Source organism: Camelina sativa, chromosome 3, assembly GCF_000633955.1.
Source record: "Camelina sativa cultivar DH55 chromosome 3, Cs, whole genome shotgun sequence".
Classification (NCBI taxonomy): Eukaryota; Viridiplantae; Streptophyta; class Magnoliopsida; order Brassicales; family Brassicaceae; genus Camelina; species Camelina sativa.
In genome coordinates, this window is record NC_025687.1 from 841282 (window position 1) to 863256 (window position 21975).

The following is a 21975-nucleotide window of genomic DNA, read 5'->3' on the forward strand; positions in this document are numbered from 1 at the left end:
TTTTTTTTTTTTTTTTTTTTTTGTGTGTAAGATAAAAAAGAATCACATTCTCGGAGGAATGAAACTACGTAGAGTTCACTTATGAAACGTAAAAACAACAACCGAAGCAAACCAAGTAATATAGTATATATAAGAAAAGAGAGAAAGAATGTAACTAATATAGTATACGACGTTCGATTGCAACCAGATGTCAGATACAACCTCAGCAAGCCTGGGACTCAACCATAAACCAGATGCAAACCCTCCGAGGCCCGAGGGAACGCCGTCGCTTAACTCTTTTAGCCTGGCAGTGCACTTCCTACTTGATTTGGACTGAGAAGAATAATCGCCTACACCGCTAGAACTTCAAGACCGCCGATCGCTACAACGCCTAATTGACTCCACAGTTCGGTGTAGAATTGATTCATATAGGGACTCAAATCCTACTTTGGCTGCCTCAATACTTCACCACTGGTTCTCCACACCTTAGGGTGATCGATTGACTCTTACTATTCCATCGACTAGGTTAGCCTACTACTAGGTTCAAGTCTACGATTTTTTGATTATGTTGTTTTTTGCTCATTGGGCCTAAACCCTCTAACAAACACTAAAGTTGGATGGACTTTTGTAATATTTTCCTTATTTCAGTTTTAATAGAAAGCTCGTTTACAAAAAAAAAAATTAAAGTAGAGAAAGTGGCAGTGATTGGTGAAGAAAATATGATTAGTGCAAAATCATGATACATATAATAATATAAAGTAAGGGGGTCGTAATTCGTAAAGTTAGACAAAATGCGCGGCTTTGAAACTGATAAAAAAGCAAGTTTTGGTGGCCAAATCCAAATCAATAAAAAACTTCCAAGAAGAAAGAAACTGTATTGTATTCGTAATTACTGTTTCTAAAAGTTTATAATTTTGACCCCAAAAAGAAGAAAAGCCTTTAAAGGGCCCTTCATGTGGTGGCATCTTTATCTTTTTTTTTTTGTTGAAAAAAATAATAATTAGATTATCTTAAAATATCACGAAATTATTATTTGTTTTCCTCAGCTTTTCTTATAATTTTATCTATATGATACTAATCTAAATAATTCCAGCATAATGATCTTTTAATTAAAAGATAATAGTATACCTGAGATCTACTACTATACATAGATCCTTCACATAAAAAAAATAAAAAAAATATTTTATACAACTCAATTACAATAAAAATATACGACCAATCCAGATTTTCGAATCCACGTGGCATTAGTGTATGATGTGCAACAAATGTGCTCATTAAATTTATAAAAAACAAATCTTCAAATTATTTTTTTTAGTAACGAATCTGCCTTAAATGTCAAATACTATTTATACAAAAATAAATAAATAAAGAAGTCAGTGAAATTGATGAATCCACCAAAATGGGTCAATCTTTGCACTGAAAGTTTTAATATACACAAACTTCACCTTTTTTTTAAAAAAAAGGAAGAAAGATATGTTCCCCAAAAATTTCATTTAACGTTTTGACTTTTTTCCCTAAAGTTTTCATTTAAATTCACAACTTGTTTTTTTCCGCCGACCTCTCACCCTTCGTTTTATTCATTAATACGTCTCTGAGTCTCTCTTCTTCTGTTTCATATACATAAATAAAATCCATCACGAGACGCAAGAGAGAGAGAGAGAGAGAGAGAGAGAGAGAGAGATAAGAACGACGAGGAGAGATCAATATTTTATTTTGTTTTCTTGATAAAATCCTGTTTTTTTTTTTTTTTAATTGAATTTTGTTGATGGTCATCTAAAATTTTAAATCCTTTATAATTAAAAATTGAGAGATTCCTCTGCGATTGTGAGAAAAAGATGAAGTTTTGTAAGAAGTATGAAGAGTACATGCAAGTACAGAAGCAGAAGAAGAATCTTCCCGGTGTTGGGTTTAAGAAACTCAAGAAGGTTCTCAAGAAATGCAGAAGAAACCATGATGGTCCTTCTTCCAAGATTGCTTTTATTGATCAACAACATGATGACCACAATTGTCCTCGTGGATGCACAGGTACTGTTCGATGTAATTCCCCTGAGAGTCGAGGTTTCATTAAAAATACCAGAGAGTGTTTTTAATGATTTGGTGGAATTGTTTTTTTTTTCTAGTTTGTGATGGGAATTTTTTCCCGGAGCTTCTCAAGGAGATGGAAGACGTAGTAGGATGGTTCAACGAGAATGCTCAGAAGCTTCTTGAGCTACATTTAGCTTCTGCTTTCACAAAGTGTCTTACTTGGTTCAAAGGCAATAGTCGTAAAACGAGCCATCTTGGTTTGATTCAAGAGGGCAAAGACTTGGTTAATTACGCTCTCATCAATGCCGTCGCCATTAGAAAAATCCTCAAGAAATATGACAAGGTTTGGTTTATGTATCCTATTAAAGATCCCAATTTTGAACACTTTTTATTCAATTTATATATATGTACTGTTTGCATCTTTTCTTGTCCTGCAGATTCATGAGTCTAGGCAAGGACAATTGTTTAAGACACAAGTCCAGAAAATGCGAATCGAGATCCTTCAATCACCATGGCTCTGTGAGCTTATGGCGTTTCACATCAATCTGAAAGAATCTAAGAAGGAATCTGGAGCTGCTTCTGTGGCTTCTCCTTCTACTCCTGTTCATGCACTGTTTGATGGTTGCTCTTTCACGTTCGATGATGGGAAGCCTTTACTCTCCTGCGAGCTTTCTGATTCCGTAAAAGTTGACATTGACTTGACTTGTTCAATATGCCTGGTAAGCAAAACTTTAAACGACTCGATAGAATCTCTATGTCAATAAACCTGTTGGTTGACTTATTAGTATTCTGAATTATACAAGATAGTTTCAGCCTATAGGGATAAAGTCTTAATTTTGTCGTGTCGAGGTGCTGTTCCACTCTCCTCTGGAAGATTTCGTTTCAAAGACCAAGTCTTTTTCTAGCATGTGACTGAGAGATACTTACGTAATGCTAGGAATAGGTCTTGAACTGACGTATTTTACAATTGATGGCGAAAACAGGACACGGTGTTTGATCCGATAGCTCTAACATGTGGTCACATATATTGCTACATGTGTGCTTGCTCTGCTGCATCAGTAAACGTAATTGATGGCTTGAAAACCGCAGAGCTAACTGAAAAATGCCCGCTTTGCCGTGAGGTTAGACTCCATTCTCCACTGCTAATTACAACTTAGTCTTCATTGTTTCATGCTCTTAATCCCTGTTTCTTTGTCCATTTGATATCAGGATGGGGTTTATAAAGGTGCTGTGCATTTGGATGAGCTCAATATCTTACTTAAGCGAAGGTAAATGCATATATGCAACCAATCTTCTTATAGTCTTTGAAACCTGCCTCTTAAGATTTGAGAATATCTGTGGAGAAAACTAAAAAACATGCAATTGCAGCTGCAGAGAGTACTGGGAAGAACGGCGTAAAACAGAGAGAGCAGAAAGGTTACAGCAGGCCAAGGAGTATTGGGATTACCAATGCCGAAGCTTCACTGGAATATAAAGTATATAACTTGCTAGTTTGAAGATTCTTGGCTTTGATAATAAGCTTTTGAAAGACTCAAATGTTGATTGTGATATGTTTTCCTCAGTGAGTATGTGTTTTTGCTTACACAGAGGGTGACGATTTGTTAGTGAAAAATGCAAACTCTACGCGTTCTCTATAATATATAGTTTTCATACCATAAAAGGGGTTCTCAATGATAATAAGTTCAAACAGTTGTCGTGTTGTTGTAAAAATTTATAACAATGACAATACAAAGATGAAAGATCTCATCATCATGCAACTAAAATAGGGTTCTTATCCTTGTAAATCTGATATCTTGAGCATAGCTTTCGTAGTGTCCCAACCGAATGCTGCATAGAGTTTAGCTTTCTGTCTCGGAACATGCCCTGTTCCAACAGATAGATGTTAGAAAGGAAAAAATCACACAAAGGAAAAAAAAGTGTGAGAATCAGTAGAGCTAATAAAAAACAAACCTCAAAGTCATCTCCATGTTTCTCAACCAAACGTCTTATATGAGTGCGTTGCATAGTCGTAAGCGGCTGTAAAGGAGCACTCTTTCCATCTTTTCTTTGCTTCCCCAAAGCTGACTTAAGATCTACACATCTCAGAACAAAGCATTTGAACAAAATTAGTTACCCAAAAAAATGGAAACTTGCATCCAACTCTGTAAACTGCTTTTAATAACCAGATATGTATCTATGAAGGTGTGAAGAATCCAAAGCTAATCACTTTCCCCCAAATTTGTCACTCTAAACCCTAATTTTCTAATTTGTCACTCTAATCCCTAATTTGCTCTCAGTTTAATGTGTCACTCTGAACCCTAATTTTCAAATTATTCTCAATACCGACTTAAACAAGAGACTAGTCTCCAGCTAGAAGCTAAAATGGAATTAAAAAACGTACCGTCTTCCTCGAGGTCGCTTCCAGAATCCATGGGCTCGAACTCCTTAGCAGTAGGGTCATCGGTGGATGGTTCTGGAGGTGGAGGAATGTTGAGGGAAGGATCCTGGATCATGTGGTCGATGCGAGAACGAAGCAAATTAGGGTTAGAGATGACGCCGAAGGATCTGTAGTTCTGGATAACACTAGCTTGGTCGTCCCATTCGGGGACATCGTCCCCCATGAGAGCGCGGAGCTTGGGTGGGAAGTTGAAAGCTGGCTTGAAGATATTAGGGTTTTTCTTCGGAAGAGCTACGCGAACTTTAGCCCTAGAGTTCCTATACTTTCTTCTCGACCTCGCCATCTCTGTCTCTCGCCGATTTTTTTTGGGATGAAGAAGGAAGCAAAAGAGAGAGAGAGATGAAGTTCGCGGCAAAGGGTTTTTACTTAACAAGGGTTTTGGAAAACGTTGTCGTTTTATTGTTTAACCTTTTTTTTCCCTCATTATTATAAAATTGTATTTTAATGAAAAATACGATGTTCCTTATCATTACAGTGAAATAGATTCATGTTCGCACTCCTAGCAAAAGATACACTGTAACCAGTTATATTCATAGTCCAATTCTGTATATCTTGATGGTTCAAAATTTAAACGAAATAATGCTTACAATAAGTATTTTACTATTTTAGGTAATTCTTAAACTTCGTTTGTGTCCGATCTTAAGCTTATAGACTACTGTAATAAGTCCTGAAGATCAACAAACTTGAAAAGTAGAGCTTCTTCTCACAAACTCTTCTGTCATCACAACAACCAAAAAAATTGCATGTTCAAAACAACATTTTAAGTTGACCAAAAAAAAAAAGAAGATCAAACCATATAAGAACTCAACAATCGAACAAAATAAAAGTAAGCAGAGGGAATTGATTTAAAAGATCGAACCATGCCGCAGTAATATTTCATAAACACATAAAACTCTTCTCGGTAAGTCATACCAACTGGTTTTAAGGACAGTGTCTTCATTTGTCACTCTTCACAGCCGTTTGCTCTTCGGTTTTCGCCTCTTCTGTCGCATGCGCAGGAGCTTGAGTTTCCTCCTTTTTCTCTCCAGACTTGGCTTCTTCTCCTGTAATATACAAAAATCATTTGGTTGCTCAGAGTTCTAATTGATTGATTACAGGACATAACACCGCGAAAACCATATCACTGCATCAAGAATGATCTGATCAAGGCTTTAAGCAAATAAAAGGGTATTGAAAAAGATCTCACCTTCATCATCACTATCTTCAAATTCTTCCATACCACCCATTCCTCCCATTCCACCAAGCCCTTGGAGGCCTTCCATACCACCCATGCCTCCCATTCCACCAAAGTTCTACAAGAAGAAGATAAATATTTAGTCCTCAAATCTTTTAAGCACACGAAACAAAAGTTAGCTGACAGTGTAAGCTAAAAAGCAAACCGAGAAATCCATTCCGCCCATTCCACCCATATCCATATCTTCAGGACCTATAGAAAAAAGGAGTAGAAGAAACCAAAATTAACAATGCCTACAGAATTATGCAAGTGCAGAGAGTGAAGATGAATAGATGTGGTCAAGAAAGTGCTAACCAGTGGGGGTATCTTCATCCTCATCAACCCACTTGTCCCAGTCAACTTTAACATAGTGAGGCGGTTTCCCTCCACGCAATAGCTTATTCCACCATTTAGGTTCTGCTTTCTCCAAGATGCAGAATATGCTTCTTAATCCGATGTTGATTTTGCTTTCCTGATAAAAAAAAAAAACAAAAAAAATAGGAGACAATTAGAAACCAAATAGAAAGAACAAATAAAATACAATAGCAAGAACAAGGAGACAAAGACTGATCATCTCACCTCTACATTGACCTTATCGTTAAGTTCAAGCTTAAGCTCAAAAAGCTGGTTATCAGATCCAGCTTTTGCAGAGAAATTAAAGACTCCTTCAGGATCAAGCTTAACATCTGCATCCTTAGCATCTGTCAATTGCACAGTTAGATAGACCTTATCCGCTCTCTCAGCCCACTTCACTTCTGGATGATGACTGCAATATCACACAGCAAAAACAGTAAGAAGATGATACAACTGTGCAATTGACAGATGCTAAGGATGCAGATGTTAACGAAAAACTGTAACTTTAAAGCCCTAAAAGCACAGATCCCAAAATCTCTTATTTCTCCACAAGGTATTCACAAGCGACATTGGTAAACGCAAAGAAGTTACTGAGCCGACACCATAAACCCTAGGTCTGAATCTAAACCCCTAAATATTTGTTTTGTTCCCAACTTAAAGGAAACTAAGAAAACCGTATCCCCAAATCCGCCAGAATTATATAAAAAGACGCAGACTTGATTTACCTCATAATATAAAACAGGAAGCAGAAGGAACTCGTGCGAAAACCCTAAAGAGTAACAACGATGATGACGACGCAAAGATTTTTTCTTTTGATCGAAGAATAGAGCCTCTCTCTCTGTTCTTTGGTTTCTTCAACTAGATTATGTTATAGAAGAAGAACATCGAGTGGTTATCGTATGCGTGCTAGTGTACAGAAAGTTAGTTGAATCATATAGAATCCAACGGCTGAGGTTATTTTTGGACAGAAAAAGCAATGATAGCCTTTTTACTTTTACTACTCTTTTTGGGCCCAAATTCAATACTTAAACCAAACTTATAGTTTTGGTATCATCTATCAATGCTCTTGTATCAGTTGTATGAATCCAATTGCCCAGTTTTTCAGAAAGCAAGAACAATTAAGTTTCTTGACAAAGTCACAAAGTAAGAACAATTAAGTATTCCCACTTATCCTAATAGATTAATGTTTTGAGTTTTTTTTTTTTTTTTTTTAATTTCTTGTTCTTAAAACAATGATTTCCTTAATTAAAAAAAAAATGAAATAATATTACTATTTCAGACTTCCCCAAGTAAGATGGGGTCAAATTTACGCAAACAAAACTAAAATTTAGAAATCTCAATATTTTCAGATAAATATTTAAAGAGGCCTTTGGTTGGTAGCTTGCTTCCTCAATCACAATGGTAGTAGCATTACGCGGAAGGAGAATCAAGGGGATCGAGCCTCCCCATCCCCGGATTCAACTGCATCCTCGTCTTTCTCACTGGGATGACTCGGGCATGACATCTGCACATCAACTACTTGTGGTAAGAGCTTGGTTTGACTGATCAAATTAAAACAGTTTGACAATGACAAAACGTATTGATACAACAAGTCCATCTGGTTTGGATGTTATGCTTAACTACCTTCAGTGCATGTTCTTTGGTTTTGAGATGCTTGGTGAAATTTTCAAAGCCTTGGCCAGATATATCATCGCATACTGAGCAAACCCAAGAGGCATGTTCACGCGTTTCACTGCACTTATCCTCCTCAAATTCCCCCGAATCTGTGAAAAAAAAAAGTAGCTAGTTTAGCAACAGATATGCATGTTGGACATTTCAACAACACAGTGAGAGGGGGAGTAGGGGACAAGCACACACCTTCGAGAAGAAATGTTTTCCAGAGGGACTCTGAATAAGGAGAATCACAAGGAAACGGCTGAATAATGTTGTATCCCAACCCTTGTAGATCGCCAATAACTTTGCCGAAGAATGTCGAATAGGGGCATATGGCCATCATATTAGTTGGAGGTTTGTAGGAAAAGGCCCACTGATACATAAGGTGAATAACCTCATCGGAATCTGTTTGAGAAACAAAAGACTTGAGACCCTCTCTATTCATTAAAGGAAAACAAATGTACTGTAGAAAGGGTAAAGGATGCGGAGATATTAACCGTAGGCGATGTCATTAAGTGCGATGTGATTAAGAACAATTCCAGAGGAAGAGACTGCTAGCAGGACATCATCAGGGATGTCAGTTAGTAGGCCAAAGGCATAGATGGTGAGAGGACCAGAGTAGCCTAATTCAGCCAAATACTGTTTGATAGTCGGACCGACCCTACGAGCATCACAACCAGCGGGAACAGGACACCTCTTGATGTCCCAAAAGACCGATGTTACAGCCACAAGCTGGTTGTCGATCCAGGTAGCCTTCATAGTTCAAGATAAACTAACATTGGTTAAAAATTGCGCATACAAAACTAAAAAAAAAAAAATTGAGAAAGGGAAAGTACACTAAGAGATTGCTAGAAAACGTTTTGATACGAGAAATCTGTTTGGTATGACTAGGATATGCTTAATTACCATCACTTCATGTTCTTCACTAGAGAAATGGGTGGTGAAATTTTCAAATCCTTGGCAGAAATGATCATAGCATACTGTGCAAAGCCAGGAGGCAGTTTCACACGTTCCATTACACATATCCTCCTTCAGTGCGCCTGAATCTGTGGGGAAAATAAAAATAAAGTAGCTAGATATAGGTTGAACAAGAGATTTGCTTGTAAATAATTCAAGCAGAGAGTGAGAAAGGACAAACACACACCTTTCAGAAGGAAGTCTTTCCAGAGGGATTCAGGATTAGGAGAATCATATGGACACAGCTCAAAAATATTGTATCCAGAATAATGTGGCTTTCTAAGAATTTGAGGGAAGGTAGACGGATTGGAGGATATGAGCATCATGTTAGCTGGAGGTGGATGACTCTCGGTCCACTCACACATAGTTTCCAAAATGCCTGTGGAACCTCCTGTTTCATTTCACAAAACTAAATATTTTAAAAGACTCTCTATTCAAACAAGGAGAAAAAAAACTGTAGAAAGCACAAGGATGAGAAGATACTAACGGAAGGGGACGTTGTTAAGAACGATTCCAGTAGAAGAGACCGCTCGCAGGATGCCATCAGGGACGTCTGCTAGTAGACCAAGGGCAATGATGGTGAGAGGACCAGAGTAGCCTAAGTATTTCAAATACCGTTTAATGCAGGGAGCGACCAGACGAGCATCATATTCAGGGGGAACCGGACACGTCTTGATATCCCAAAAGACCGATGTTTCAGCCACAGCCTTCTCCGTATCGAGAGTAGATGATGTGTGACCTAAACCGACGATTCTCTCCATAGATTGGTTCAAGACTTTGACTATCTCAGGCTCCTTAAGCAATTGATGAGAGATATTCACAGTTCACACCAACAACCAGACCAAAGAGTTTTTGTTATTTACTTATAATAATTCCTCATAATAGCCAGAATAGGGATCATATATTTTAATAAAAATTAGATATTAATGTGGGATTATATATTACTTCAAAAGTATTACCACTGCAAATAAATATTTCAACATTTAATTAAGTACTATTTACAGCTTTTTAAAATCTTATTACATAAACTTTGATGTCAAAGTTACTCATTAACAAGATCATGATAAATGTTATTTGTATCTATAATATGTTGACATGAGTCATGTTAATTCTAATTTTACTAAAACATTAAAAAAAAACTAAAAATTTAAAAGTAAAAGTTCTAAACCTATTGTAAAAAAATAAATCTACTAACTATCAATATTTGTTTATTCTTTCGTTTTTAATATTTTATATCTCTAAATTATCTAAGACTCTTATATTATCTTGCTTATAATTTTCAATTTTTATTTTTACTATGTCAAAGTTACTCATTAACAAGATCGTGACACGTGTTACTTGTATTGACATATGTCAATTCCAAATTTACTAAAATATTAAAAAAGGTAAAAAATCTAAACCTATTGTAAAAAGGAAATCTACTAACTATCAATATTTCTTTCTTCTTTTTTTTTTTTATATTTCTATCTCTAAATTATCTAAGACTCATATATCATCTTGCTTATCATTTTAATTTTTTATTTTTTATTATGTCAAATTAATTATCTTTCAATTTCTCAAATTTTATTGGGTTGGTCATAAACTCATTGCAATCATGTAGATATTGTTTTTTTTATCCAGAATATTTTTTGAGTAAACAATTAAAAAAAAAATTAGTGGTTATACAAACTGTCACAGACAAATTTTGGTGGTGAAAAGGAAGTACATCAGATTGAAAGTAAATGAACAAAAATTGGTTTAATTTGTTCACAAAATCATTTTATAGGTGGTGATAAAAATAAACTTTAACAATAAAATATTTTTAGAAGTAAGAACATACTTTTAGTGGTAAAACATATAGTAAAATTGTACGTGGATTCTAATTTGACGGGTTAACTCCATGTAAAACATGAATAATTTGCGAAACTTTTTTGAAATTTGACAATATTGGTCTGTGGTTGACTTGATATTCCTAATGCTTGGTCTTGGGTTTGACCTCCTGTAATAATATGAATGTTTGAAAAAGTTTTGGTGGCTCATAATGTAACTTTAGATTATTGTCCTAATTGTAATAATAATTTTAAAATATAAAATATAAATCAGTATATTAAAGTAAAAATTATCTCTAACTAAGAATATTTATATATTTATTTATGAAAAATATATTTCATTTATAAAAAATATTAATATATTCTTTTAAAATTTTATTTTAGTAGAAGTTTTAAAAACCCCGCATCAAGCGGGTACTAATCTAGTTACTAATAAAATATAGCTCTTTAGATTTCTTTTAAAAGCTCTTATTAATTTCATAAGAGTTTAAAATCTGAAAATCAAAAGCGAAAAACCTTTCCTTTCCTTAGTTTGGACAAAGTCAATTACAGTATTAAAAAAAACTAAAAAAGGAAATTAAAAGAGAAGAGAGTATTAGACGTCGTCGTTGACAGAATCCACCGGCGAGATATTTTACAGAGATGATCGGCTTACTTCAACGTCTACATGGATCATCGGCGACTCTCTCAGCAGTATGACATTCTCAGGAGGTTTATAAGAAAAATATGATTTTGTTTCTTTGGTTTTGATTTCCAAGAAGAGAGAATTTTTGTTTTCTCAACAAACTATTTAATGCACGGCCCGGAATTACAGAGAAACAGAGTCAATACGGAGGCTACTAGGCAAATGGAGAAGAGGGAGAAAGGGTGTGGGAGCATGAAACCGTAACCATTTTTTTTTTTGTCTTGTTCCATAAGTTAATTTGCCATTCCATGACCATGAGTTTCTCTTTTACAGTAGACAGTAGTTAATTATATAATACAAACAAACAAACATAAGTTTATTTAGTTAAACAAACACCATGGGCCTTCTTCACTTCTTCTTATCGTCCACACTTCTCGCCGTTGTTGTCACCATGGTTGGGAGCATTCTCCGTACGATGAAACCGAGCATTCGAAGGCAAACTGTCCAACAACAACTGCAATAGAAAAACAAATGCAATGGGGTCCTCAAAATTACGCAAGCAAAACTACTTGTGAGCAATGACAAAATATATTATTAATACAAGTCCGTCTGGTTTGGCTACGATGTTTTATTACCTCCCGTTGATGTCGCCTACTATTAACATGAGTGGTGTAATTATCAAAGCCTTGGCCACCAAGATCCATGTGGCATAATGAGCAAATCCAGAAGGCAGACTCACTGCATTTATCATCGTCAAGTGCCCCTGAATCTGTGGAATAAAAGTAAGCCAGTTTAGTTGACCAACATATTGTATGTAGCCAGTTAGTACTATTTCTTTCAGTACAAAGACAAACCTGCCAGAAAAAAGCTTTCAAGAGAATCACATCGAAGAATGTTGTATCCCCTTGATTCCAGGCGGGAGAATCATTGAAGGATTTTGCGTCGGAAATGACCATTATATTAGCTGGAGGTGGATTGCTACTGGTAAATGATAGTGTAAGAACTGACAATCTGAACAACGAAATAATGGTTTCTCTCAAACTCCTTTTTGATTAATAGAAAATCTGTTTACAAGTTTGTTCTAAACAATTTTCTTATCTCTTAAAACTCTTTAAAGAAACCTTACGCTCTCTCTAAGTTCTTAGCTCTTATCTTTTCTCTAAGACTAAAACTTAATAGCTAGATTAACTTTCTCTTGTTTGTGCTAAAGCTTACACATAGCTTTTGCACCCTATTTATAGAACTAGGTTTATTCCTTATTCTAATCCTAATGAGAATTGGACAATTTCCTTTTTCCTTTTAGTTTAGGAAATTCTCCTCTTTCTTTATGTTTACATTCCTATTGTAAACATGAAACTCTTCAACCTTCTAGAAGCTTCATGTGCCTTCCAATCCTTTGTAAAACTTCTGGCTTGTTAATCGCCGACATAAACCACCTGCTTCTGAAGTAGTTCATCCTTTTGAACAAACGTTGCATCTTCAATCTCCCCCTTTTTTAACTTTGTGCTTCACAAGCATCTGCTTATCAAAACTCATGAACACACTCAAAATAACTTCAAGACTTCCTCTTTAAAAGTTCCAAACAAAAAGTCATGTTTGCAAAATACACAAAATGAAATCAAAATAGTCTGCAACAAGCTTGCAGAAATAAAAGCTAGTTCCTTTTGAAATTTCAATCTGTTGTACAGCTCCCCCAGAATCTCTGAACTCTACTGCTCCCCCAAAAACTCTGAATCTCTGAATTCTTCTCCCCCTGCTTGTGAACACAATAGTAAAAAAAAACTCAAAGCATCTTGGATAAAGGATGACTCTGAATAAACCTTTGAACAACATCAGTGAGTCTTCGGAGCGCTTGAGCAGTATCGACCAAAGCTCCATATGAACTCTCTTCATCTACTTGACCAAACTATGACACACGAATGCTACCCAACTGAATTACCTCAGATGTCGAAGAAGAACCCTCCTCTGTTTGTCTTCAAATCGGTGTAGAGTCTTTATTCTCAGAAAGCAAATTGTACTTATCCGCATAAGCACGCCCAGTTCTCACATCTTTAGTGTAAAACTCAACAACCACTTCTTTTTCTGCAGCTGACCTGATGCAGCGCATAATTAGGATTATTTCCATTTATTTGTATTTTAACATTATTATTAATTATATGGTTTACCTTTAGAGGTTTCTAGAATATTACAGAGATTTATTAGAGTTTTCTGGTTTTATTATAAATAGCCTATTCAGGCCTATTGTATGGGAGAGTTGATTTGATTAATAAAATTAAGAGCTTTTAGCTTTTGTGTGAAGAGTATTCACAAACCCTTGTTTTCGGATAGATCCAAAGAGATCTCAACGATTTCAGGAAGACATTGATCTTAGGTATTCTTAGACTAAATAAGATCTTTGTATTATCTTAGCTTCCGCTACGTCAGTTGGTATCAGAGCTTTGTCTCTTTAATTTCTCAATTGAAGAACAATTCTGGTGATCATGTTGATTAGCGAAAGTTTGTTTTTTGAAGAGAAAGAAAACCATGAGATCTACAGAGAGATCTATGGTGATCCCATCTATGACATCTATGAAGAGGATGTTATAGTTATGGATTTTGTTTTTCCACAAGCTGGTTTCAAAAATCGGCTCTGTGCAAATTTAGGGTTTGAGACAGAAGTTGTTAAAGAAGAGATCCGTGCAAATTCCGGGTCAGACTGGTTTGGTTAAAGTTTCGAGTCAGACCGGGTTCGTGCAAATTTCGGGTCAGATCGTTTCCGTGCAAAAATCGGGCAAAACCAAACAATGGGAGTGATGATGAATCTGCAAACATCGAATGTGCTGAAAACGTTGTTGAAGAATCGAGGGCGAATCTTTCTTGGCCGGAGGGAGCTGATGCAGCGAAGATACAAGATTCGAGGACAAATCTTTTCTTTGCCGGCGAGACCTGATGCAGCGCATAATTAGGCTCCTCCCACTTTTCCAGCACAATTTTCCAAGCAAGACGATCAATACCTCCTATTATGGATTTGATCATTGACTTCCAAAATCCATAGTTCCCATCATCCAAGACAACTTTATTGTTGTTGATCAGATCTCCGTAGCTCTCCATCTTGTCCGCAGAATCTCACATGTAATATTTCGAACAAGTGCTGCTCTGATACCAATTGAAAGTGTAAGAACTAACAATCTAAACAACGAAATAATGGTTTCTCTCAAACTCCTTTTTGATTAATAGAAAATCTGTTTATAAGTTTGTTCTAAACAATTTTCTTATCTCTCAAAACTCTTTAAAGAAACCTTACGCTCTCTATAAGTTCTTAGCTCTTATCTTTTCTCTAAGACTAAAACTTATTAGCTAGATTAACTTTCTCTTGTTTGTGCTAAAGCTTACACATAGCTTTTGCACCCTATTTATAGAACTAGGTTTATTCCTTATTCTAATCCTAATGAGAATTGGACAATTTCCTTTTTCCTTTTAGTTTAGGAAATTCTCCTCTTTCTTCATGTTTACATTCATATTGTAAACATGAAACTCTTCAACCTTCTAGAAGTTTCATGTGCCTTCCAATCCTTTGTAAAACTTCTGGCTTGTTAATCGCCGATATAAACCACCTGGTGCTCTGTTCTTGTATCAGTACTCTGTTCTTTTGAAGTAGTTCATCCTTTTGAACAAACGTTGCATCTTCAATAAACTCACAAATCAGACGTTCCACAGTGCCAGAAAGACTACTCTCTAATCAACAAGGAAAAACATCCATTATTAAGAAAGAAAGGCGCAGAGATAAGACAATCCTAACCAGTGAAAATGTTATTAAGAGAGACTCCACCGGAATAGACTCCTTCCAACACGTCATTAGGGACGTCTTTTAGTACGCCAATGGCAGTGATGGTGAGATGACCAGAGTAGCCTTTATTCTTAAGAAACAGTTTAATAGGCGGACCGACCCGACGAGGATGACAGCCACGTGGAACCGGACACATCTTGATGTCCCAAAAGACCAATGTTACAGCATCCATGTTTATCTGGGGAGCCTCACTTAGTGGTGCACTTAAGTGCTGGAGTGGCACACTTATAGTCAACAGCTTCGACAACTGATTGAAAACCAAACGCACATTCAGTCAGAAAAAGTGAATGACTACTTGGGGTCATTTTTAGGCAAACAAAATGAGAAAAAGTGAGAAAGGTAAACTACTTGGCCGTTGTCTTTGACTCAAAAATAAGTTAAATAAATGACAAAATGAAAAAAGTCTGTCCAGTTTGGATGGATTACCTTATCTTTATGGCATCTACTAAAGGGTGGATTTTCAAGTCGAACCAGCTTCACATTGCCCAGATTCTCCAGTGGACAATCCTCGAGTGGAGTAGGAGGTGGTGTTCTCGTAACCAACATCTGCTTGAACAACATATGAACAAAGGGTCAAAACTAGGAAGTGACGACTACAGGGTGTTTGACTAAAAAAAAAAAAAAGAAAAAAAACAGTTAAAAAAGTATCGATAACAATGCTCTGCTTGATTACCAGCTCTTCAAGATGGTCTTCATCAGATAGATGCGTGACAAAACTTTCAAAGCATTGGCTAGGAGGATCGCACGAGCACACACAGCAATCCCAGAAGGCAGATTCAAGTGTTTCCTCATCAAGTGCCCCTGAATCTGTGGAGAAATTAAAAAAGAAAAAAAGTAAGAAAAAAAAGTAAGGCAGTTGATCAGTCCAACAAGAAATTGAGAGAGAGAAGGAGAGGGCACAAACACACACATACTTGTGGTTTCCATAAGTAAGCTTTCGAGAGAATCAATTGGAAACGGCTGGAGAGGGTTGTAGCGATCCATTTCCAGATCCTCAGAGAGACCAGGGCAGGCTTTCCCATAGGGCTGTGTTTAACAACGATTCCGGAGGAAGATAACCCTCGCAGGACGTGCTCAGGTGTGTGTTTTAAGTTGCCCACGGCAGTGATGGTGAGAGGACCAGAGCAGCCTTAACTTCTCCAACGCCGATTGTATAGACGGACCGACCCGACAAGCATCGTAACCAACGGGAACCGGACAGCGGTCAATATCCCACCACACCGACGTTTTACCTTCTTCAACATCCTTTAATTTTAACATTAATTATAAAATCAATCAGACGTGAATAATTCAAAAATCCAACCTACGCACTTGAAATTGAACAACAGATTAAGCAATCTGAGACCAACCTCGATTAATAATATCGCCCGCCCAGGAGAGAAGATGAGAGATCTACAGACGGCAAGTTCTCGACCTTGTGAGCAGTCAGTCGCAGCTTATAGGGGTTTCTTTCAACTTTTCACTTTTTTTTTTATATATACGAAACTTATGGGCTATCTAAACTTATGGGCTCTAAATTTGTGGGCTAAATGTGTTAAGTTAAGTGATTTTAGAATTGTTAAGAATCGTGTATATGTCGGTTCATGATTGGTTGGACTAATTAACAAAAGAAAAAGAAAAAAATAGCTAATATTTTTTCTCCCCCTCTCTCTCTCTCGTTTCTCCGATTCTTTCTCAAATCTGTGATGAAGGTTCGATCCGTCGAACTGAGAGAAAATATGAGTCGGAAATGGGTTTTTGATCTGTCGCTATCATCATTCCAGCGACGCCGGTGGCCATCGACGTTTTCTGGTTCACCAAGTTAACCAAATCTCTGTGTGGGCTAACTGTGTAGGCATCATCACATATAGTAATATCATCAAGCAACTGTAGAATAGATATTGTACATCTCATCTATATTAATGATGTTTCTGAATATTTTTGGAGATAGAAAAGAATCGAGAACCAACAAAACCCATATTAGACAATTCAAGAGGGGAACTCTCTCTTCTCTCTCTCTCTGTACATAATTTCTATATAAATTTAAGAAAAAAAAAAGATCAAAAGAGAGATTTATAAACATTATTCATAAACAGACGAAAACACGATCTCTCTGTTTTCTCCTCCTCTCTTTTTACATGAAGTAGCTCAGTGATGTCTTCTTCCTCGACCCTCCTTCTCCATACAGCTCGTTCCATTGCTGAAGCTCGTTCATGTTCGATGAATCAGACGACACACTCGCACATACCTACAACAACAAATACCATTTAAAATCCCAAAAACCTGTGGAAAAAACTATGATTTCTTGTGTGTTTTAGTTTCTCAAACCTGATCATGTGCGGCCTTGAAGTCATTCATCGTCAAGGGTCTTATGTCTGTACTGCTATATAACTTAGGCATTGGTCGGTTTTCCGCTTCAGCCACACTCCTCTCCTGCGAGTCAACAAACCCCCCATGACTTTTATTAATCAAAACCACACATCATCATAACCCTTTACCATTTTAAAACAGAGCCATACCTTCTTTTCCATTTCCAGAATCTCTCGGATAGGAAGATGTGCCGCCGTCACACAAAGATTCTGCAAACCAAAACAACTGTTTTAGAATGTGGGTTTTTATGAAAACGGATTTTCAACTTTCTGCTTTGGATGGAGGAAATTACAGACCTTTAAGTCACTCCCTGAGTACCCATCTGTCATATTTGCTATAGCTTCTAAATCTACGTCTTGTGCCATCTCTTCTTTCGCCAAAATTACGCTCAAGATCTTTGATCTGTTTGCTGAATCAGGGAGATTTACCATCAACCTGCACAGAAGATTTACTGTAAGCGATTCTTCAAAGATGATGACAAAAGACACATAAAACAGAGAATAGTTGACGGTTTACTACCTTCTGGGAAGCCGTCTAATAACTGCTTCGTCAAGGTCGAATGGTCTGTTGGTAGCAGCCAGTACTAAAACTCTTTCTTTATCCTTTGTGCGTAAGCCGTCCCAGTTTATCATGAATTCGTTCTTCATCTTACGCATAGCTTCATGTTCTCCTGGATTCTCTCGTCTTCCTAACATGCTATCAACCTGAATAATTTCGTTCCCATTCAAAAGATTTTCAGAAGGAAAAAGATAATGTAATGCGGAGGAGAGCTGTTCTTAACGTCACGCAACATACCTCATCGACAAAAATGACGCTTGGAGCTATCTTACTTGCTAATGAGAAAACAGCTTTAACATACTTCTCTCCCTCGCCAAACCACTGCAAGAAATCTAGATGTCAAGTCTAATCTCAATAGGAAACATTACAGAGTCAGGTGACCGTTCCAAGTAATAAATACCTTTGAGGTAATGCTGGACATTGATATATTGATGAAGTTTGCACCAGCCTCGGTTGCTACTGCCTTTGCCAGCATTGTCTTCCCCGTACCAGGCGGTCCAAACAACAGTATACCCTTAGTAGGCTGCATTAAAAAAACAGTTATACTGCAATTTCCACTTTGCAGAGATGGAGTGAAACAGATATTTGAAAACTAGTACCGATAAACATACCTTTGTAAGCTGGCCCTTGCCAAACAATTCGGGTCTTTGAAGAGGAAGCATGACCAACTCCTTCAAGGTGTCTTTAACATTTTCCAAAGCCCCGATATCATTAAAAGATACACCGATATCACTTGGAGGAATGACGTCTGATAGGAGTTTTTTCTCGAATTCATTCTCAGTAACAACATCCTATATTAATATAGTAATTGTTAAATATCCAAAAGGTATTTGGGAGGCAAAGTAGCATCAGATTTATGAATATTACTTTGAGAGATTTCTTCGTGCTCTTGTTTTCGTTTTGAATCTCATGCAACATCTGCAGGCTATACGTGATGCTGCAACAAACGCCAAACGGTTATTTGCAAGAAAATATCACAACCGCAATCCTCATGATCTATATTTCAGAGTTTCTATCGAAGGATCACCTTTCTGCCGAGATGATAAGCTTGTTGTCTTTGACTGTAGGATCTGGGCAGTTCATAAGATGATGGCCATAAGCCCAGCCAACAACTTTCTCCACACCTATTAATCATAGGGTTTTTGATTAGACAAATAATCGGATTGTCAAGGACGAAAGACAGAAGGAAAAGGTTAAAGACGCCTACTATCAGAAGGAAAGGTTTGATCTTTGATGCACAAGGTTTCAAGGTCAGGGCAGACTAGATTGTTTTTACTAAGGACCTGCAACAACCATTAACAGAACATAAGGAAACGCACACACTAAAAAAAAAAAACCAGGAACATTTAGATAGACACGAGACTTCATTGAAAGATGCTTACTGCACGGATGCTGGTGATATTAGCTTTAGCCTTCAGGATCTCTGAGTCACGTTCAAGTTTATCCTTCCAGTCCACTAGTAAAGCTTCATCCTATTTTGTTATAAGAACAAGAAGATAATGAAATATAAAAGAAACAAATGGCTTTAGACAACTAAAAGGGGGAAAAAAGGCTCAAACCTCAGGTAACTGGATGGTCACTTTGTTAGGAAATAGCCTCGTAATCTGTTTCACTGATTTAGGCATTTCTTTGTTCCTGTCCTGCAGTCTACCACCAAAGTTATCCTGCAGATGCCATGAAAAATCACTTCCAACACATCAAAGAGAGAGAGAGAGAGAGAGAGAGAGAGAGAGAGAATGTAATTTTTGCATACGTGTATAAGCTGCATCGTCAATTACAAGTTAAAAGTCAGAAAAAAGATTACATGCTTTGCAGTCTTAACAAAATGGAAATTATTAGAGATGAGTCGGGGTGTCATACCGGAAACGCAAGATCCAGCAATGCTGTCTGGTTGCTGCCAAACTTTGTGAACAAGAAACCTCCAGGGTGGGACTGCAAATGATATATCAAACAATCAAACTAACCATTTTGAGAGAAACTTAAGAAGATTAAAAAAGCCTAAGAAAGAGAGATTGAATAGAAATCCTACTTTTTCCTTTCGGCTGTCCAACTGGGTTTGTGAGGCTATAACAACAATATTCTCAGGTAAATTCTCCAGCTTGCTCTTCAAAGTTAAATACACATCAATGTTCCCCGACACAGATTTCTCAATGTCTTTCAGGAACAATATCAATGATCCTCTTTCAATTTCATTAAAAGCGACCTACAATATCATTCAAGAGGGGTTAAAGGGTCTCTGTAGTTTACAAAAACTATGAAATAATGTTCATATTATATAGAGAGGCAGCCAAAAGTGATAAGAACCACCTCAAAGATTTCATTGATGGCAAGTTTATGAGCATCGTCACTGGAAGAACTTTCTAAACGAAGTGAACTCGCTGCATACAAAGAAAGAATATCATTACTACATTTAACTTTTTAAATGAAAATCTGTAGATATTACTTATTAGCACGGGAATTACCAGTACAAAAAAAACCATGGTCGTCTTCACATAGGCCACCAAGATCATTGCCATCTGGTACCGACTTATCAAATCTAACCCCGATTTTTGAAGATCCATTGTCTTCAAACGCAAGTAGTACTTTTCCCTGGAAACCGTATGCCGGTCCCCTAGAAAGAATAGCATGAAAAAGAAAAGAGTTTTGATAACAATCTACATCAGAAGAAAAGACCTCAAAACAAAATAATAAAATAAAAACAACGAACAATACCTAAGTGGGGCTTGGATAGAAGCAAGTAAACTAGTTAAAGGACCTACAAACTTTACTCGATCACCTAAGAATTACAGAAACGCTTGTTCAGTAACATAAAAAGTGGCACAACAACAAAACTGAAAAATAAGACATAAGCAACCATACCTGCTTTGAAGGCGTAACTTTTTGAGGTTGCAGTTGACACTTCTTGCCTCGGAATAGCCTGAGAACTCAGTGTTGATCCACCTGTAATATTAGCCTCAACACTTGAAGTTGGTTTCTTATGCTGCATAACAGCAGCTTGTGCAACCTGTACAGCTCGTTTAGCAAGCACCGAAATTTTTTCATGCCTAGAACTTTCTTTGGTAGAATCTGCTTCCTTGGCTTTCGAACCCTGAAGCCATCCAGAAACAGTAGAGAATCAATGCTACCAGTACTGTTAAATCCCAAAAAAACAGATTGCCCGGACATATAGCTTCTAAAAATTTGAAACCAATAGTAAAGAGTGCCGATTTAATACAAATATGCTCACGATTTTAACAGACATAAAATCTGTTATGAATATGCATAAAAACACTCCGTAAGAAAAGGAAAAAGAATGAAAGTTTTACCCCAGGTAACAAGAGAGAGTCAACAATCATTAATTTGGCCCCAAAACTTTTAGCAAGCGCTTTTACCAACGTTTCCTGATATATCTCAGAGCCTTCAAATATCCCAGATGTGAATTTTGTTAGGAAAATGAAAATGAAGAACCAAAAAATTATAAACAAAACTTTGTTCAGAGTTTTCCTCATACCAGCTGGTCCAGAGAGCAAGATGCGGGGGCACGACGTTGACAAGTCTGATCCATACTTTACATACTTGCTTTCACACTTCATATGGACATATGTTGATGTTCTCAAAATATCCTTAGTTATGCCACTGTGAAAATTCAGAAAGTTATTTATCCAAACTTGAAACACCACAATACATGTTTTCCATCTNAACTATGAAATAATGTTCATATTATATAGAGAGGCAGCCAAAAGTGATAAGAACCACCTCAAAGATTTCATTGATGGCAAGTCTATCAGCATCGTCACTGGAAGAACTTTCTAAACGAAGTGAACTCGCTGCATACAAAGAAAGAATATCATTACTACATTTAACTTTTTAAATGAAAATCTGTAGATATTACTTATTAGCACGGGAATTACCAGTACAAAAAAAACCATGGTCGTCTTCACATAGGCCACCAAGATCATTGCCATCTGGTACCGACTTATCAAATCTAACCCCGATTTTTGAAGATCCATTGTCTTCAAACGCAAGTAGTACTTTTCCCTGGAAACCGTATGCCGGTCCCCTAGAAAGAATAGCATGAAAAAGAAAAGAGTTTTGATAACAATCTACATCAGAAGAAAAGACCTCAAAACAAAATAATAAAATAAAAACAACGAACAATACCTAAGTGGGGCTTGGATAGAAGCAAGTAAACTAGTTAAAGGACCTACAAAC

The 21975-nt window shown here is 36.8% G+C and overlaps 6 protein-coding genes across 8 annotated transcripts in view; 1 reads left to right on the forward strand and 5 right to left on the reverse strand.

Annotated features, from left to right (window-relative positions):
* On the forward strand, positions 1748-3627 carry LOC104760108 (E3 ubiquitin-protein ligase BAH1). The gene is made up of 6 exons (XM_010482959.2): positions 1748-2004; positions 2100-2347; positions 2442-2723; positions 2988-3125; positions 3214-3272; positions 3373-3627. The coding sequence occupies exons 1-6, from the start codon at positions 1815-1817 to the stop codon at positions 3476-3478; spliced, it is 1023 nt and encodes a 340-aa protein (XP_010481261.1). The 5' UTR covers positions 1748-1814; the 3' UTR covers positions 3479-3627.
* LOC104760114 (nucleolar protein 16-like) lies at positions 3632-4786 on the reverse strand. The gene is made up of 3 exons (XM_010482970.1): positions 4385-4786; positions 3955-4076; positions 3632-3867 (listed from the first exon to the last, which is right to left on the reverse strand). Exons 1-3 carry the CDS (start codon positions 4722-4724, stop codon positions 3754-3756), a joined length of 576 nt encoding a protein of 191 aa, XP_010481272.1. The 5' UTR covers positions 4725-4786; the 3' UTR covers positions 3632-3753.
* Positions 5105-6865, reverse strand: LOC104760121 (uncharacterized protein OsI_027940). The gene is made up of 6 exons (XM_010482982.2): positions 6734-6865; positions 6234-6420; positions 5970-6126; positions 5821-5867; positions 5628-5733; positions 5105-5484 (listed from the first exon to the last, which is right to left on the reverse strand). The coding sequence occupies exons 1-6, from the start codon at positions 6736-6738 to the stop codon at positions 5378-5380; spliced, it is 609 nt and encodes a 202-aa protein (XP_010481284.1). The 5' UTR covers positions 6739-6865; the 3' UTR covers positions 5105-5377.
* LOC104778534 lies at positions 8154-9379 on the reverse strand. Its single transcript, XM_019239395.1, has 4 exons — positions 9106-9379; positions 8806-9009; positions 8568-8707; positions 8154-8414 (listed from the first exon to the last, which is right to left on the reverse strand). The coding sequence occupies exons 1-4, from the start codon at positions 9377-9379 to the stop codon at positions 8154-8156; spliced, it is 879 nt and encodes a 292-aa protein (XP_019094940.1).
* Positions 11323-16335, reverse strand: LOC104760131. Of its 3 annotated transcripts, XR_762851.2 has the most exons (8): positions 16227-16335; positions 15792-16122; positions 15551-15684; positions 15304-15423; positions 14830-15124; positions 11906-12062; positions 11687-11820; positions 11323-11565 (listed from the first exon to the last, which is right to left on the reverse strand). XR_762851.2 is itself a non-coding variant. In XM_010483014.2 (6 exons), exons 2-6 carry the CDS (start codon positions 15859-15861, stop codon positions 13095-13097), a joined length of 669 nt encoding a protein of 222 aa, XP_010481316.1. In that variant the 5' UTR covers positions 15862-16122; positions 16227-16335; the 3' UTR covers positions 12081-13094. The 3 variants fall into 3 exon arrangements, 2 of the variants coding, with proteins under 2 accessions (XP_010481316.1, XP_010481305.1); XM_010483014.2 differs by lacking the exons at positions 11323-11565; positions 11687-11820; positions 11906-12062 and adding an exon at positions 12081-13144; XM_010483003.2 differs by lacking the exons at positions 11323-11565; positions 11687-11820; positions 11906-12062 and adding an exon at positions 14236-14765 and having other exon boundaries at positions 14860-15124.
* The window catches only part of LOC104760151, a 9150-nt gene continuing 3919 nt past the window's right edge, over positions 16745-21975 (reverse strand). Inside the window, exons 9-27 of the mRNA XM_019242827.1 lie at positions 20644-20872; positions 20497-20560; positions 20247-20395; positions 20092-20162; positions 19814-19987; positions 19645-19716; positions 19344-19448; positions 19167-19256; positions 18992-19067; positions 18812-18908; positions 18652-18721; positions 18396-18575; positions 18185-18307; positions 18022-18105; positions 17746-17930; positions 17523-17661; positions 17376-17435; positions 17185-17289; positions 16745-17104 (exon numbers count right to left, since the gene is read on the reverse strand). Coding sequence (XP_019098372.1) covers positions 16991-17104; positions 17185-17289; positions 17376-17435; positions 17523-17661; positions 17746-17930; positions 18022-18105; positions 18185-18307; positions 18396-18575; positions 18652-18721; positions 18812-18908; positions 18992-19067; positions 19167-19256; positions 19344-19448; positions 19645-19716; positions 19814-19987; positions 20092-20162; positions 20247-20395; positions 20497-20560; positions 20644-20872 — 2187 coding nt within the window. The 3' untranslated portion in view covers positions 16745-16990. The remainder of the gene's footprint in view (positions 17105-17184; positions 17290-17375; positions 17436-17522; positions 17662-17745; positions 17931-18021; positions 18106-18184; positions 18308-18395; positions 18576-18651; positions 18722-18811; positions 18909-18991; positions 19068-19166; positions 19257-19343; positions 19449-19644; positions 19717-19813; positions 19988-20091; positions 20163-20246; positions 20396-20496; positions 20561-20643; positions 20873-21975) is intronic.